A 17,205-nucleotide genomic window follows, 5' to 3' on the forward strand; every position below is an offset into this window, starting at 1 on the left:
CTGAACTTGACCTCTTAAATCTAAACTCAGTCACTGCTAATGTCATACCAATGTCTCAGAACCTTCCCATGTAACATCAAGAACCCACAGATTACATGGGTTTAAATATCATAAGGAAAGCGGAAAAAAAAAATTACCCAATTAGCCGGAAATAATTTTACATAATAATTCTGTAATTTTTCTGATTACTATGTTTTCTATGTAGTAAATAACCCACTGATTAGAGTTATTTACAATTTGTATCCCATAATACAACCCCCTAGTAGCACTTAATAATCCCACTAGGTATGGCACCCCAGGTAATCCACAGAGGTATGGCCCCTCCAGTAATCTCACCAGATATGGACCTACAGGCTATTCCCACAGGTATGACTCCCTAGGTCAGTGATGGCAAACCTTTTGGAGACCGAGTGCCCAAACTACAACAAAGACCCGCTTATTTATCGCAAAGTGCCAACACAGAAATTTAATTTGTGATTTATACTCCCTTCTCTGTCACAGCTTTCATTGATACCAGCACCTGAGGACACCAATAAAGCAGAAAATAGTCCCAGGTAGAGCTGTCACTTTAAAATACCTCTGTGCACAGCAAGTCCTGGGCTGTCTGGGACTGCAGGAAGATACCTGGAGTCCTCTCTGGTGATGGCCTGAGTGCCCATAGAAAGGGCTCCGAGTGCCACCTCTGGCACCAGTGCCATAGGTTAGCCATCACTGCCCTAGGTTATCCCCCTAGCTAAGCCTCCCCTCCCCCAGATACTTCTGTAATCCCATTAGGTCCCCCCAGGTAAATATCTTAAGTACAAAGCGCTGCCAAAATAACTCCCAGATCAATTCATCTAGGAAGTCACCAATCATTCTAGAGGAAAACCCACAGACGTACAACTTAGTCTGAGCTCTGGTTATTGCCAACACTCCACAATAAGAGGAAACATTCATAACCTATAATTCATCAATAATATCCTACGTCCATAATTATCATCCAAACCCAACATCCGAAGGCTTTTCCCATATTTAACCTCGGCATCAACCACCCATCCAATATCCATGTTCATCATCCATATCCAACATCCATAACCATTTGCAACACTTAACCTCAATATAAATCACCCATAACCAATGTCCATACATTCATCACTGAAATGTATCACTATACATCACCATATCCAACCTACAGTATGTACACACATACCCACCACCCATGTCCTCAACCTACATTTAACACCAATACCCACCACGAATATCCAATTCTAGCATCTCACACTCATTTTCCGAGGACCGTTCTCTAAAATATGACCGATATCATAGACTTATATGGATTAAAGAGAAGACATCTGGAAGACATTGGGCAAATACTACAGTATATAATGTGCTGCTCAGACTTTTTCATATTTTCCCTTGTAGATAATCCTCATATATAAGGAACAAGGTGACGATTCATCAAGTGGCCGTATTTCCAGCCAGAGGAGACCCTCCTGCCTCTGCTGGAGGTGACATTTACTGAATAAAGCGTCTTTCTCCATCTATTACCCCACGTTCCTCCCACAGCTGTAATCACAAGACTGAAAAACCTTATTACTCAGCAAATGTTCTGCTCTAGTGAATACTGACCTCTGCCGGGGGTCCAGGGGGGCTTAGAGGAATCAGTGTATAGTGGGTTATATAATGATGTCCCCATGTTCTGCTCTTACCTGAATGAAGACGTATTCATCCTGCACCACCAAGGAATTGGTGTCGATAAAACGTGAGAAAGGACCGCTCCTGGTGGTCTCCGCACATTCCTGGATTCTGCAGGTTATATAATGAGCATCTGTAGGAAGAAACACATATTGAGGGCTTTGTTTAGATATTTGTGACCAGATATTGATGCGTAACACATGTTTTAAAGGGGTCGTCCAGGAATTATCCACTTTTATAGAAGACACAGCTTCTGGCCCGACACAGTCAACAGAGCCAACTGCTTCCAGCTCCATGTCTTGTGATGATCTCGGGCCAAACAACGGATCAATTCAGGGGCCAGTTGCCCCTCCGACCCTTCATGATCAAATGTCAGGATTATTCCAAGTCAACTCATATAAATACAATTATCATGTTTAAAAATCTTCTGTCCTATGTGTCTCCTTGGTAACAGACTACAAACAAACCCTATGTAGTCTGACACCATCATCGTTCTCCCTTTTACCTGTCCCAGGTTTAGGAAAAAGTAGGTGGCACAAGAAGTAAGCATGACTGCAGCATCAGACTACACCGAGTCATTCTGTTGTCTGTTACCATGGAGACGCATAGAAGCTCGTTGATTTTAATTTAAGAACTGCAACATGTAAAAAAATCATAGAAGGGATTTTTTTTCGTTTTAAAGAATTTAAAAGCTATTCCAAAGATAGGTCATTTTAGGATGGAGGTGTAACTCCCTGCACCCCTCCTTACACAATGGACTAATATGGGAGCTGATCCTGATATCAATAGTGAGAATTTGAGTTTTGTGCCCTTTTAAATGGAGGACCTCTAACACAGTAGGTAAAAAAAAATCATTTAGGCTACTCCTGAAGACAGTGGGGCACATTTACTTACCCGGTCCTGTCGCGATCCCGCGGTGCGCTGTCCGACGAGGATTCGGGTCTGCCGCAATTCACTAAGGTCGTGCATCCAATTTCCTGCATGTGTTGCTTCCCCGCTGAGGTCCACCAGCAGTCACCTGCTTCTTCCCGATGCATGTGAGTGCATGTGAGTGCTTGATCTAGCGATACAATTCCGTTTTTAAATTCCGTGGCTTGTCCGAATCTGTCGGGTTGTCCGACGGCACGCCCCCAATTTCTGTTGCATGCAAGCCGGTGCCGATGCGCCACAATCTGATCGCGTGCACCAAAAACCCCGGGCAATTCCGCAAAAAAAGGAAATATTCGGGAAACTTGACGGAATCGCGGTCCGCGGACCCTTAGTAAATGAGCCCCAGTGTCTTAGTGGACACCTGGTAGAAGTCCTAATGTTGGCTGACACAGATGGTTTTCCTGGCACCTATTCATCACATTTTGCATTTCTTTCCCAACAATCACACAGGCAATTGTCAGAGCAAGCGGAGTGGTTACGTATACCACTATATGGAGTAGAACTTATTGTAGAACACTCCTGTGCTCTGTGGATCATTGGAGTAATGTTTTTTATTCAAGTACAGAAGCCACGACACTATGACCCAGCTCTCAGATATCCCATGAGCACCAAAATGACACCGAGCAGCTGCCAGCAGAACAATAGATTATTAGAGCTTACTCAAATTGGGGGATGTCTTACTATACCAGGCTCTGCCACTACAAAGAATAAAGAGCTCAATGCGATAAATGATGAAGGAGAACTACAGCCCCTCTCTGCTGATTCTATACCCTGTGCACCATCCCCGCATCAATATCTTCCCTGTACTTCATATCACTCCCCTGTTCCATCAGATTTCAGATACATGGAGGAGAGTTTAGTGATGAGAATGATAAATAATGAAGAAGAACATCAAGCAGCCAATCAGTAGAGGTTCCATGATTCAGATGTCCACTATTTGTGATCTACAATCGGCCGACTCCATAACCTGTGCACTATTGTCTCTCTATTAATATCTTAACTATATTCCATTTTAATCCCCAGATTTGAGAAGTATGTAGAAGAGAAAAACTCATCACGTGATGCTAACAATGATTTAATAAGGAAGAATTGGCATTACATGGACAAGATCAGAAGATGTTCCAAGAGCCAGATCTACTGATCTACTATTGGTGGTCTACCCTCTGCTGATCGTATACCCTGTGCACCACCACTGATCAATATCTTTCCTATTTGAGTTGTATATAAATGAATAAGGAGAACATCCAATCCGTAGAGGTATCAAGTGCAAGTGTGAGATGACCACTGATCTACTTCGGATGGTCAACATTCTGCTGATTCTATACCTTCTGCAACATCTCCGCTATCAATATCTTCTTCCGTCATTTCACTAATTTTCTGCAGATTTGAGGCGAATGCAGAAGAGTAAACTCATCACGTGACGCTAATAACCAGAGTAGTTAAGATTTTAATAACCCACAAGCGACCACCACACAATGAATTGGCCTCATATGGACGATATGGGTAAAGTGCTGCCAGCAGAAAATACAAGGAGCGGGATTTTATTATTATTTTTAATTGCAAAGTAGTGAACGCTGCAGATTCTTATATGAGAAGAAGGGGGATGTCAGCAACACCAAAGGGCTCCTCAAGGGGGACTCCAGGTTTGGTTAGAAAAGTTTGGGTTTGGATAAAACTCAAAGAATGTTAGGCTCTACAGATGGGTCCAGTGATGTGACCAGTAGTATCCACCTCCCAATAGAGCTCCTCCGCACCTGCTCAGAAGAGGGTGCCATTATATACTCATACCCTCTGATTAGTCTGTCGGGAGTTGTGACCACTGTGAACCTCAGCAATGACGAGAATGAGATCCTACAAGAGAGCTCTATATGGACGGAGCACTCGAGTGCCCTCTCTTCTTCTCAGGATTGTTGGGGTTCCCAGTGTTCATGACACGTTGTCCCTACATTGAGGAGAACAGGAGCCAATAAGTGTTTCTAAATGGTTCCGTATGGATGAAGATTTACTTCTTGGACATCTGTCTCATACTTTGGTGGTCACTGAGGGTCTCAATGCTGTTCCCCCAAGGAACTTTAAGTCTAAATAGTGGGAAAACCCCTTGAGAAAAGTCAACTTCTCCAGGACTCTTTAAGGATTTTATGCCATATATCTTGGAAATATACCCGAACATCCATAAATGGTAATACCTTTAACCCCAATTCATCAAAAAATATGTCCTCAGCTCTGCTAATTCTGCTCAATTTCCAGCAAAATTTAATTCATTAATAGCAATTTGCTCCTTTTGCTACAGTTTCCTCAATCCTATTTTACGACCTCCCGCACAACGACACCTTCATCGTCACAGAGGTTCAGCACAGAATAAGCACTCGCCATCTTTATAAGCTCCTTTTAATTACAAACCAGGGTGTAATCTGGAATAAGTGTATGAATTGTCCTACAACCGCCAAGACCAAGCTGGAAGACTGCGGTGCTAAAAGCAATCGTGAAGCTGAAGCCTCCGACGTCTTGAAGATCATAAAGGCCGAGGTTGCAGTTTATGGAGATGGAATATTGCTGCTTGTTAAATTCAGATACTGCACTGCAGATGTGCACACATCAAATCCCATCCACCCGCCATCACCCCCATCCCATGGTATCGGCGGCCTGGGTTATTGATCAGGAGAAGTGCTCATGCATCTCATGTGTAGAGCATTGATTAGAGTTGACAGGCTCTCATGCAGATCATCACTCCTGAGGTCATCAGATAACCGGATTTTAGATAAACGGTCACCTAAGCATCCCTGATCAGTAAATCCTCTCCAGACACTGAGAGCTCTTAAAGGAGATTCAACGACAGTATTAAGGATGGAGATCCTTAAGGGGTTCTTTGCTCTAGACCAGTGATGGCGAACCTTTTAGAGACTGACTGCCAAAACTACAACCAAAACCACTTATTTAAATGCAAAGAGCTAACGTGGGAATTTGAGGAGTAACATGTTGCTACCTGTTTTGTCACGGCTTAATTGTATGGGCGTCCTGGGGAAAGCAATACAGTTGAAAGAGAAGAAATTCAGATTATCATTGTAGCTTCCTTCCAGGGTCCCCTGAACAAGAACAATTGTGGGGCCCAGAACAGGAGCTCCCAGGCACCTCTTTGCTCCTTCTGTAGTTGCAGGCAGCTAAGGATGTGTAGCTTTAATTGGACTGATCACAGCACATCCTGGGTGGCCAGGGACTATAGGAGTCCTGCCTTGAATTCTGTGCTGGGGTGATAGCCTAGGTGCACACAGAGAGGGCTCCAAGTGCCACCTCTGGCACCCGTGCCATAGGTCCACCACCACTGCTCTAGACTATTGTTGCTTCTAAGAAGAATCACGTCACCAATTGCAACACCCCCAACACACGTTTGTTGCATTTCATGTACCTGTAATCTCCAAAAATATAAAAAAAATGATAAATGCCAGTTCACCTCTCCACGAAAATTTTCGTTTTACAGAGGGAACAACCCGATTAATACAAAAAGACAATCCGCGAAGAAACTTGTCATTCTTCAAATCTTTTTCCAAGGTGACTTTATTTTATTAGAAAATCCTTTCAGATTTACAATTAATTTTTTTCTTCTTTAATAAAGATTTGAAGACTTTTCTCCTGGTGCTGGATGAAGTAAATTTTCTTGTTGAACTTAACTGAAGGACCTTAGATTATTTCCATTATTTAAGTTTTTTGGGGGGTAATACTAGGTTTAAGATCTAAGGTTTAGTTTGGGTGGAACAGAACAGATTTAAAAAAAATTCCAATTCACTGTTGTGAAAAAAGATGATGACTGCTATATTGTAAATGTATCCCTGTGTGTAATTATAGGAAAGAAGTATAAAAAAAAAATCAAGGTCGATAATTAGAATTTTAGTTTCTTCAGAAAAAAAAAAGTGTTCGTGCCACCATCAAACCAAAGAGGTCTGATCTTTCTCACTATGCCCAGAAGGACTATTGGATGCTACAAGGGAAGATAATGACCACTCCTAAGGCCGCTTCCACACTCGCGAGTGTGATCTGATGAACTCGCATCACACTCACAACGGGTGCTGCTTGGATCGCACGGCCTGAACGCTGCAGACCAAAACTGAACTCAACGTGTCAGTTCAGTCCCGGTTTGCAGCGTTCAGGCCGTGCCATCCGAGCAACACGTGTTGTGAGTGTGATGCGAGTTCATCGGATCACACTTGCGAGTGTGGAAGGGGCCTTAGGAGTGGTCATTATCTTCCCTTGTAGCACTCACGAATTTGGAAGGGGCCTTAAGGTTTAAGAGTCTTCTCTTTGTGTATTCATTTAAAAAAAATTCCAGGTAGACAAATTGCAAAAAAAAATTAAATAAATAAATAAATTGTAAATTTTGGTGTTATTGACCCAATCAAAACTAGTGCTCGCAAATTCTATACACTTCAAAAAGTCAATATTTTTTAAAAGCATGATTATAAAAAAGTTTTATTCCCCCACATTTTTTTGTATGATTTGGAAATAGATGATGGCTCTGTGCGCCCCTTCTCCGCAGAGATGGAAGTTTGAAGGACTCTCGGTTTTGGATGGAAACTTTGTGCTCACAGAACGTGTTCCAATTGATTGATCAGGGCTCGGGGAAGTGCTGACAGGTGCGGGGCTGCAGGAAGCGGTGGAGGAGCGGCGGGCGCGCTCTGCCAGATTGTAATGAATTTCATGACATTTCATCTGATCTTTTCAGAGAGATGAACGGATAGTTTCCAATTGTTGCTGAAAGAGGAAAGTTTAAGATGTCCAAATAGCAAATCCAAAACCCTGTGCCAGACTCTAAGCTATACACAAGTTTGGGCACATTTATCATCCACTTGAGTGCAATGCAGTCGGCACTAAATTACTGTAAAGAGCAGCAGCGAGAGGCCAGGAGGAAGGCGTTCCCTATATACACACATAAGGAACCTCTTACTTTATGTCCCTGGAGACCCAAAAATGTCAAGAATTATAATTCTGGATGTCACCATATCCTTATTTTTGAACCATGAAAGGGGCTTTATGGTGCCCACCGGCCAACTATTGTTCTTCTTTTCCATCTTGAGTAAGGTTATATCATAGGACTAATAATGGGGTCATACATTCTCTCCATTCCATCAATGAGGGGTTTGTGTAGCAAATTCATCAACCGATTGAAGCTCCATCTAGGAGGGCTTTGGTTATCCTATAGTATCCTTCCTCTATGGATAGCAATACTAGTTGCTATTTCCACAACCAAGAAGATCCACTTCAGTGAATCTGTATACAGCTCATCTCCAAGGAATTATTTAGGTCTCATTTGTTGAAAGAAATCTACCAGCTGGATCCTGCGATATAAACCAGCGTCACTTACATGTTCCTGTGCAAGCCCTCAATCCGCATCTGCTGTTCTTTAGCTTTTTATGGCCTGGTTTTGGTAAAAATGTGCAAATGAGCCTCAGGTGCTCTGGTGGGCATCAACAGCCTCCGGGCTCCACCTTCTCTTTTTTATATATGTCCTATTTCAGCACTTATTGTCCACCTACTCCGTCCGCCGGCACAGACAGAGAGCAAGTGGATCCACCTGGATTTCAGAAATTTCAGTGTATGTCAACATAAAGTATCCATATACCATAATACTGTACATTATTGCAAGGACGCTATATTGGGGGTATACTCAGCGTATATGGCAAAGATATCCCCTAAAAGTGAACAAGGAGTGTAACTGTAGAGTGTGCATTGTATGTTCACTTTATTAATTACCTAGAACAGTGGCGGCGAACCTATGGCACGGGTGCCAGAGGTGGCACTCAGAGGCCTTTCTGTGGGCACCCAGGACTTTACCCCAACACAGAGTTTGCCAGATAGGACTCAAGGCCTCCTCCTGTGGTCCAAGACAGCCCAGGACGTGCCATGCTCAGCCCTATTTTAAAGTAAGTAGAAGGTGTGGATAGAGATGGATTGCCATTGGAGCTCCTGCTCTGGGTCCCCTGATTCTTCCTCCTCAGGGGACCCTGGAGGGAAGCTTCAATCCAAATTGTATTGGTGAACTCAGGACGCCAATACAATTAAAACCTGTGATACAGCAGGGATCAATAAGTTACTGCTTAAATTGTCATGTTGGCACTTTGCAACATATAAGTGGGTTTTGGTTGTAGCTTGGGCACTCTGTCGCCAAAAGGTTTGCCACCACTGACCTAGAACATATAGGCTAAGGGGGTCTTAAAACCCCTCTAAATGCAACCTAATGTATTACCATCAAGACCACCATGTTCTGCCTTCCTTTAGGGTTAACCACTCATGTTTTGCTAATCTAAGCCAGTCCACCCCTCTTCTAGAGATATGAAGAGTATGTGCACCCATAAATATGTACACATGTATCAAGTCTACTCCGAAAGCTAAAAGTCTGGATCCCTGTACAGGGAGAAAACTGATGGGGTCAATGAGGCAATGCACTTGGAGTAGCCGTCATGTGATGTTTTCTTGTGGCTTTCTTATGGTAAACTGACCCTACCCTTCTCGGAGCTGCTTATCAACCTAAATTTGTCTTCTCTGAATAAACTAGTGGGGAGGAAACTGGACAGAAAGGAGGAGAATAGTAGAGCTGGTTATCGAGGCATCACATCAAGGGTCAGACAAGGCGGATGTAGGTCTTCATCCTGCTCCTCCCTGGTTCTCTAAGCTAGAAGTCTGGTAACCTTGCATCCCACCAGTCTGTGAGCCCCCCTGGTCTCCAGACCCTCCTGTAGTTCCATGGGGCTTGTAATTTCAAAATCCACCCGTGGGTGTTGCGGATTCTGCAGTGAGACTGAGGAGATGTAAGTAATGGTTGTTGACGTGTAATGGGAATCTTCACGGAGAAGCTTTATACATGGAGCTTTATCCGTTCCACCCTGGCTAAGACGCCGCCCCGCTCCGGAGTCGTCCTGTTGTGTTCAGATCATATGCATACAGAATGATAGAAGCGCCCTTCATCCGATTATACGTAAATGTCAGGTGCGGGTCTGAGCTCCGAGCAATCAGCAGAATACAATTAGCCTTTGGATGGAGACGGTGAGTTTTAGATCTTAACGGGAAGCAATTTCTTTTCTTTAACCACTGATAAGTAGCCTGAATGGCGCGTTCCGGCCCGGCGGTCAGCAAATTTTACATAAGAAAACCTAATAAATGTGCAAACGTGTTAATCACTTAACTCTTAACACTGACTGGATAGCGGGGGATGAATGTAAGCTGTGAATAGGTGCTGAAAGATGGGAAAAGTGGTGTCATAACATGCGCCCGATTTATAAATGTCATGTGATATATAATAATCCAATGGAGATGAGGTAAAGGGAAGAGAAATGTATCTAACATATGCATCAATGGGATTGGGAGGTCATGTGACCCACAGGACCCTGGACTTTATGTGACCCCCCCAGGCTGCAAAACCCTGGACTTCATGTGATCTCCCACGCTGCAGGACCCTGGACTTCAAGTGACCTCCACAGGCTGCAGAACCCTGGACACAAGTGATCCCCCACACTGCAGGACCCTAGACTTCATATGATCCCCCAGGCTGCAGGACCCTGGACTTAATGTGATTCCCCAGGCTGCAGGACCCTAGACTACATGTGATCCCCCAGGCTGCATGGCCCTGGACTTCATGTGATCCCCCAGGCTGCAGGACCCTGGACTTCATGTGATCCCCCAGGCTGCAGGACCCTGGACTTCATGTGATCCCCCAGGCTGTAGGACCCTGGACTTTATGTGATCCCCCAGGCTGCAGGACCCTGGACTTCATGTGATCCCCCAGGCTGCAGGACCCTGGACTTCATGTGATCCCCCAGGCTGCAGGACCCTGGACTTCATGTGATCCCCCAGGCTGTAGGACCCTGGACTTTATGTGATCCCCCAGGCTGCAGGACCCTGGACTTCATGTGATCCCCCAGGCTGCAGGACCCTGGACTTCATGTGATCCCCCAGGCTGCAGGACCCTGGACTTCATGTGATCCCCCAGGCTGCAGGACCCTGGACTTCATGTGATCCCCCAGGCTGCAGGACCCTGGACTTCATGTGATCCCCCAGGCTGCAGGACCCACTCCTCCTGTGAACTACAGACAAACTTTACCAGGGTCAGTACCATATGGTTGACCTCCAAATAACTTTGTGGGCTTTTGTGAGTTCTGAATACTTTTAGGGATATTGATTCATCTGCTGTGGGGTGTGAAGTCTGCAAATAATTTGTCTCATCGAGGGGTTGAATTGATTGAAGAGCCTGGATCTATTTCCTTATCGGTTGTGTTAATTACTTAACGGATCTGATGTAGAGATTTGGTGGGGGGGGGGGGGGGTTGATGCATTTGGTGCCTGCTCTTGGGATTATTTCATTTATTGCTTTTAATCTGAGGTTTTAGCGCATTCTAGCTCCTGTCTGGGATCTATCACTTTCTATCAGGCTCTGGTAGTGATAGGCTTTATTGATGATATGAGTCGGGCACAACCACAATACAAGCGGTCATCCAAAAACAACATATCCGAACACTAAGAGACAGATAAATGCGTACAAACAGACCCAAATATGTAAAAAAAACAATGGGGCACATTTACTAACCCGTCCCGTTGACGCCGCCGATCCGGAATGTCCGTCGAGGATTCGGAGCTGCCGCGATTCACAAAGATCATGCGTCCAATTTCCTGCATGTGTCGCTTCCCCCACTCAGGTCCGCCGGAGTTCACCTTCTTCTTCCCGGTGCATGTGAGTGCTGATCTTGCGACACAATTAGATTTTTAAATTCTGCAGTTTGTCCGAATCAGTCGGGTTGTCCAGCGGCCACGCCCCCCGATTTGTGTCGCATGAAAGCCGCCGCCCATGCGCCACAATCTGATCGCGTGCGCCAAAAAACCCGGGGCAATTCAGCGCAAAAAGGTAACATTCGGGGAAATGTGCCCCAGTATCTTTATTAGTATACATATATAGACTACAGGGCATGCACAAAAATACATAAAACACCCCTACAGCCGCACAGAGGGGAAGATTTATCATCAAGTTTCTGAGGTAAAACTGTTCTAGTTGCCTATGGAAACCAATCAGAGTTTAGCTTTCATTTTATAAACAGCTATGGGAAAATGAAAGCTGAGCTCTGATTGGTTGCCTTGGGCAACTCAAACAGTTCTGCTCTAAGAGACTTATGATAAATCTCCCCCAGAATGTCTGTGCCAAACACTCAGGGCAAAACCCCAAAACCCCTCCAGTGAAATGTGAGCCAGTTTAAACAACCAAATACATATACAGGAATAAAACCTCTATAGACAGGGACATATGATGTACAAAGAGCAATAAAGTGCATGAAATGAAGCCCAAGTGGGCATTACCATCAGATGTCCCCAAAAAAGTTAGTGCAAATTTAAAAAATCATGAAGTATGGCAGAGCACAGGAAGGGGAGACAAGGACCCCATGCGTATCATCACGCCGTGGTAACTTCCTCAGGGGTAAGTGAAGCGACATGATACCATGCCCCATATTTGTATCATGGACTCCTCCCAAATCTAAGTACCTCAGCCAATAAAAAATATATGATATCCACCTACCAAAGGTAGTGACGCCTGTAGCAGAATCATGTGATAATAATACTACTTCCGGTTCAATGGGACATCGTCATAGTGACCGAATACAAACATGTTTCAGTACTTCCTGTAAGTAGTGATCAGAGTCCAGCCAAAGCATTACACGGTGATAATGCGCATGCGCGTTAATAATTCAATCATAAATAGATGCTGAAAGATAAAGCAACCTAACAAGTGGCGCATGCACTAAAAAGACAGGATAGAATGACCCGCAAGTGAAAAAAATAAAAATATAATGAAACCAGTGCCTATCGGAACGAAATCACATAAACACACATGACAGCAACAAATATTATAATTCAACTATAGGGGACATTCTGTAAGGTTGGAAGATGGGTTTTGGACTCTGGTGGGGCCTGAAACCTCCTCTGATCCTATATCCATGGTCTATCTCCATAGACTATCCATCAGCAGGGCCGGCGCTATGGGTAGGCAAAGTGGGCATTTGCCCTGAAAGAGGAGAATGTATTCTTTCAAATGAATCTAAAATTGTGTTTCTAAGTGCCAGGGATCCAGAGATTTCATGTACGATTTTTATATATATGGCAATTTAACAGTTAATATCTCTGTTTTCCTGAAACTTAGAAACACAAATATACATAGCTTTAAAAGATGAGACTTTCTTCTTTCATAGGAAAAAAAGAAGTGAGATTCTATGTGTCACAGAGCCAGAGATACAGCCCCCTGAAGTGTAGCCCCCTCCAGATTCTTAGCTACAGGGAGAATTTGCTGCACTCAGGAGCTGCTGCACCTCACAGATAACCAATATTCATGTTTTTAACCCTCTCCTTTCCAGAACACACTTTTTTTTGCGAAGATTGACTGATACAATGAACATTCGATCCTCTTCGCCTAATGTCGCTACATATTAACACCGCGACCCAGAACATGTCCATAAAGCTATATGTAACACCAAAAACACACACATGGTCTGGAATAAAGTTTTTATTTCCCACCATCCTCCATTATTTATACCCATGTTATGGCGTTGTCACTCAAATTCTTATGAAGCGCGGAGGGTTCTGTTATTGTGCGGATAATACATTGGCGACATCTAAAAGTGACTTTTATTATCTCATTAGCTTGGTTTATGGATATACAGTTATTTATTTGGGTCACCATTGTATAAGGGAGGATACAATGATACATCTGTGTGAAGCTCAGTGCAATTTTCTGCAAAAATGTTTTGGTGTCCCCTGTGGATTTTTAACGTTCCCTTTGCTGCATATTTTGGTTTGTATGATCTCCTCACATCTTACTGTTTTAGGAAAGTATATTTCCTTTATATAAGTGTCTGGATTTGTACATATTTTAGAGGAAATTTAGAATGTTCATGCAATTTTTGCATTTTATTGCCGTTTGCTGCAAAGTTGCACGAAGGTGGTAGTGTGTATGAATTCAAAAGTTATTCTTGTTTTTATTCTGGTTTTGATATTGCTTTTTATTTTGTGTCATATATTTTTAAACACATTTGTGGATTGCAACCAAATATGTCATCGATTTTGTTTTACCATTTTTGCGAGTGTAAATTTTTGATGTTGAGTATTGCGGTTTACATAAATCTGGTCACTTTGTTATTATTTTTAAATCCCTATTGGTGCGTAAACCTCCACTTCAATGTGAGTTTTATATAAAAAAACGTACGTTATCAAGGCATTTTCGTGCACTATTTGTTTAATAATTTGTGTTTGTCACAAAGTTACATGAGGGTGGTCCGGGCTGTCAATGGTTAATTCAGGCAAATGCATCGCCTGGTTGCCTGCTTTCAAAAATATATAAGTTTCACGGATGCCTTTACTTTTTAATCTGTTATCTGTTGCTATATTTTTCAGGTTGTGACTGTCTTAAAATTTTTTAGCTGAAAAACAGATATTTAGTTATTTCAGTTTTAGTGATATTATGATGATTTATTCATATGAACATATCAATATGAGGCATTTGTGAACTCTACCCATGTCCATTTATTACATTTAGGAGGTGTGAAGTTAAATATTTGGAGCACATTTTTTTCCATCAAAGTCAAATTTTAATTCTTTTTTAATAAAATGTTTCAGTTTGAATCAAAATTGCATGAAGGCGCCGCTGTCTATAAACTCTTTATGCAATATTTGCAAATGGGGCAAGTGTCTGCTTTAATTCTTTTTGCTGTAATTTCAGTTTTATTTGTAAACGTAAAAATTGCTCAGGCCAATAACGTGTCAAAATATCCAGAAATCTATTTATTAATCAATCTTCTATTTCTCTTCTGTACTCGTGTCTCATATCTATCTACTGTATATATAATCTATTTTATAGTTCTGCATCTAGAAATATCTATGATCTTTAATATTTATCTTCTATCATAATAATAATAATCAATAATTCCTTTATTTATATAGAGCACACAGATTACACAGCGCTGCACAGAGCTTGTCACATCAGTCCCTGTCCTCAATGGGGCTCACAATCTAACCAACCTACCAGTATGTTTTGGAGTGTGGGAGGAAACCGGAGGACCCGGAGGAAACCCACCCAAACAAAGATAAAATACAAACTCTTTGCAGATGTTGACCCTGGGACATGAAACCAGGTCCCCAGCGCTGCAAGGTTGTAGTGCTAACCACTGAGCCACCGTGCAGCCCATCATCTCTCTCCTATAAAATTCTCCCATATTACAGTTTGTTTTACCATAATTAAGAAGCCTCTTGCTGACAGTGACTGGTCATAAAATAGTTTAATTTTGGGGCCAACCTTTTAGTTTTTCCCAGGGCCCCACTTTGTCTAGAAGCAGCCCCGTCCATCAGTTACTGTTTAGATCTCATCACTTCGGCACATAAACAAATGATATAAGCGATGTCTCGTATTCCGCCATTGTATGATCTTCCTAAAGCCAACGATTGAAGCTCCATGTCCTGGCACAATAGCATCGCCCGCAGACGCGTCTCCCGAGTCATTTCTCATATTCATAAAGGAAGGACTTGATGAAAGTCAGAGACGAGAGATTGTGAAATAAACATCAAAGAGGCGCAAAACAAAAAAGACTTGTGATCAATGGGCGCCATAAATATTAGATGGAGGATGGCGATGCCTGGGCCTTATGTTACCAGTCAATTCTGCTTGAACTGAAAGTGTAAGAGGCGGGGGGCTTATTATACTGAAGATGTAATGGGAGGGAGGGGGGTTATTATACTGAAGATGTAATGGGAGGGAGGGGGCTTATTATACTGAAGATGTAATGGGAGGAAGGGGGCTTATTATACTGCAGATGTAATGGGAGGGGGCCTATGATACTGCAGGTGTAATGGGAGGGAGGGGGGTTATTATACTGCAGATGTAATGGGAGGGAGGGGGCTTATTATACTGAAGATGTAATGGGAGGAAGGGGGCTTATTATACTGCAGATGTAATGGGAGGGGGCTTATTATACTGCAGGTGTAATGGGAGGGAGGGGGCTTATTATACTGCAGGTGTAATGGGAGGGAGGGGGCTTATTATACTGCAGATGTAATGGGAGGGAGGGGGCTTATTATACTGCAGATGTAATGGGAGGGGGCTTATTATACTGCAGGTGTAATGGGAGGGAGGGGGCTTATTATACTGCAGGTGTAATGGGAGGGAGGGGGCTTATTATACTGCAGATGTAATGGGAGGGAGGGGGCTTATTATACTGAAGATGTAATGGGAGGGGGCTTATTATTCTGAAGATGTAATAGGAGGGGGCTTATTATACTGAAGATGTAATAGGAGGGGGGGGCTTGTTATACTGAAGATGTAATAGGAGGGAGGGGGCTTATTATACTGCAGATCTAATGGGAGGGAGGGGGCTTATACTGCAGATGTAATGGGAGGGAGGGGGCTTATTATACTGCAGGTGTAATGGGAGGGAGGGGGCTTATTATACTGCAGGTGTAATGGGAGGGAGGGGGCTTATTATACTGCAGGTGTAATGGGAGGGAGGGGGCTTATTATACTGCAGGTGTAAAGGGAGGGAGGGGCTTATTATACTGCAGGTGTAATGGGAGGGAGGGGGCTTATTATACTGCAGGTGTAATGGGAGGGAGGGGGCTTATTATACTGCGGGTGTAATGGGAGGGGACTTATTATTCTGCAGATGTAATGGGAGGGAGGGGGCTTATTATACTGCAGGTGTAATGGGAGGGGGCTTATGATACTGCAGGTGTAAAGGGAGGGAGGGGGCTTATTATACTGCAGGTGTAATGGGAGGGGGCTTATTAAACTGCAGGTGTAAAGGGAGGGAGGGGGCTTATTATACTGCAGGTGTAAAGGGAGGGAGGGGGCTTATTATACTGCAGGTGTAATGGGAGGGAGGGGGCGTATTATACTGCAGGTGTAATGGGAGGGGGCTTATTATACTGCAGGTGTAATGGGAGGGAGGGGGCTTATTATACTGCAGGTGTAATGGGAGGGGGCTTATTATACTGCAGGTGTAATGGGAGGGGGCTTATTATACTGCAGGTTTAATAGGAGGGGGCTTATTATACTGCAGATGTAAAGGGAGGGAGGGGGCTTATTATACTGCAGGTGTAATGGGAGGGGGCGTATTAAACTGCAGGTGTAATGGGAGGGAGGGGGCTTATTATACTGCAGGTGTAATGGGAGGGGGCGTATTAAACTGCAGGTGTAATGGGAGGGAGGGGGCTTATTATACTGCAGGTGTAATGGGAGGGGGCTTATTATACTGCAGGGGTAATAGGAGGGGGCTTATTATACTGCAGATGTAAAGGGAGGGAGGGGGCTTATTATACTGCAGGTGTAATGGGAGGGGGCGTATTAAACTGCAGGTGTAATGGGAGGGAGGGGGCTTATTATACTGCAGGTGTAATGGGAGGGGGCTTATTATGCTGCAGGTGTAAAGGGAGGGAGGGGGCTTATTATACTGCAGGTGTAATGAGAGGGGGCTTATTATACTGCAGGTGTAATGGGAGGGAGGGGGCGTATTATACTGCAGGTGTAAAGGGAGGGAGGGGGCTTATTATACTGCAGGTGTAATGGGAGGGGGCTTATTATACTGCAGGTGT

The 17,205-nt window shown here is 43.6% G+C and overlaps 1 protein-coding gene across 1 annotated transcript in view; it reads right to left on the reverse strand.

Annotated features, from left to right (window-relative positions):
• The window catches only part of SORCS3 (sortilin related VPS10 domain containing receptor 3), a 417,809-nt gene that overhangs the window by 105,913 nt on the left and 294,691 nt on the right, over positions 1 to 17,205 (reverse strand). The window contains exon 7 of the mRNA XM_072130504.1: positions 1,689 to 1,807. Coding sequence (XP_071986605.1) covers positions 1,689 to 1,807 — 119 coding nt within the window. The remainder of the gene's footprint in view (positions 1 to 1,688; positions 1,808 to 17,205) is intronic.

This window comes from Engystomops pustulosus, chromosome 11, assembly GCF_040894005.1.
Source record: "Engystomops pustulosus chromosome 11, aEngPut4.maternal, whole genome shotgun sequence".
In the NCBI taxonomy this organism is placed as follows: Eukaryota; Metazoa; Chordata; class Amphibia; order Anura; family Leptodactylidae; genus Engystomops; species Engystomops pustulosus.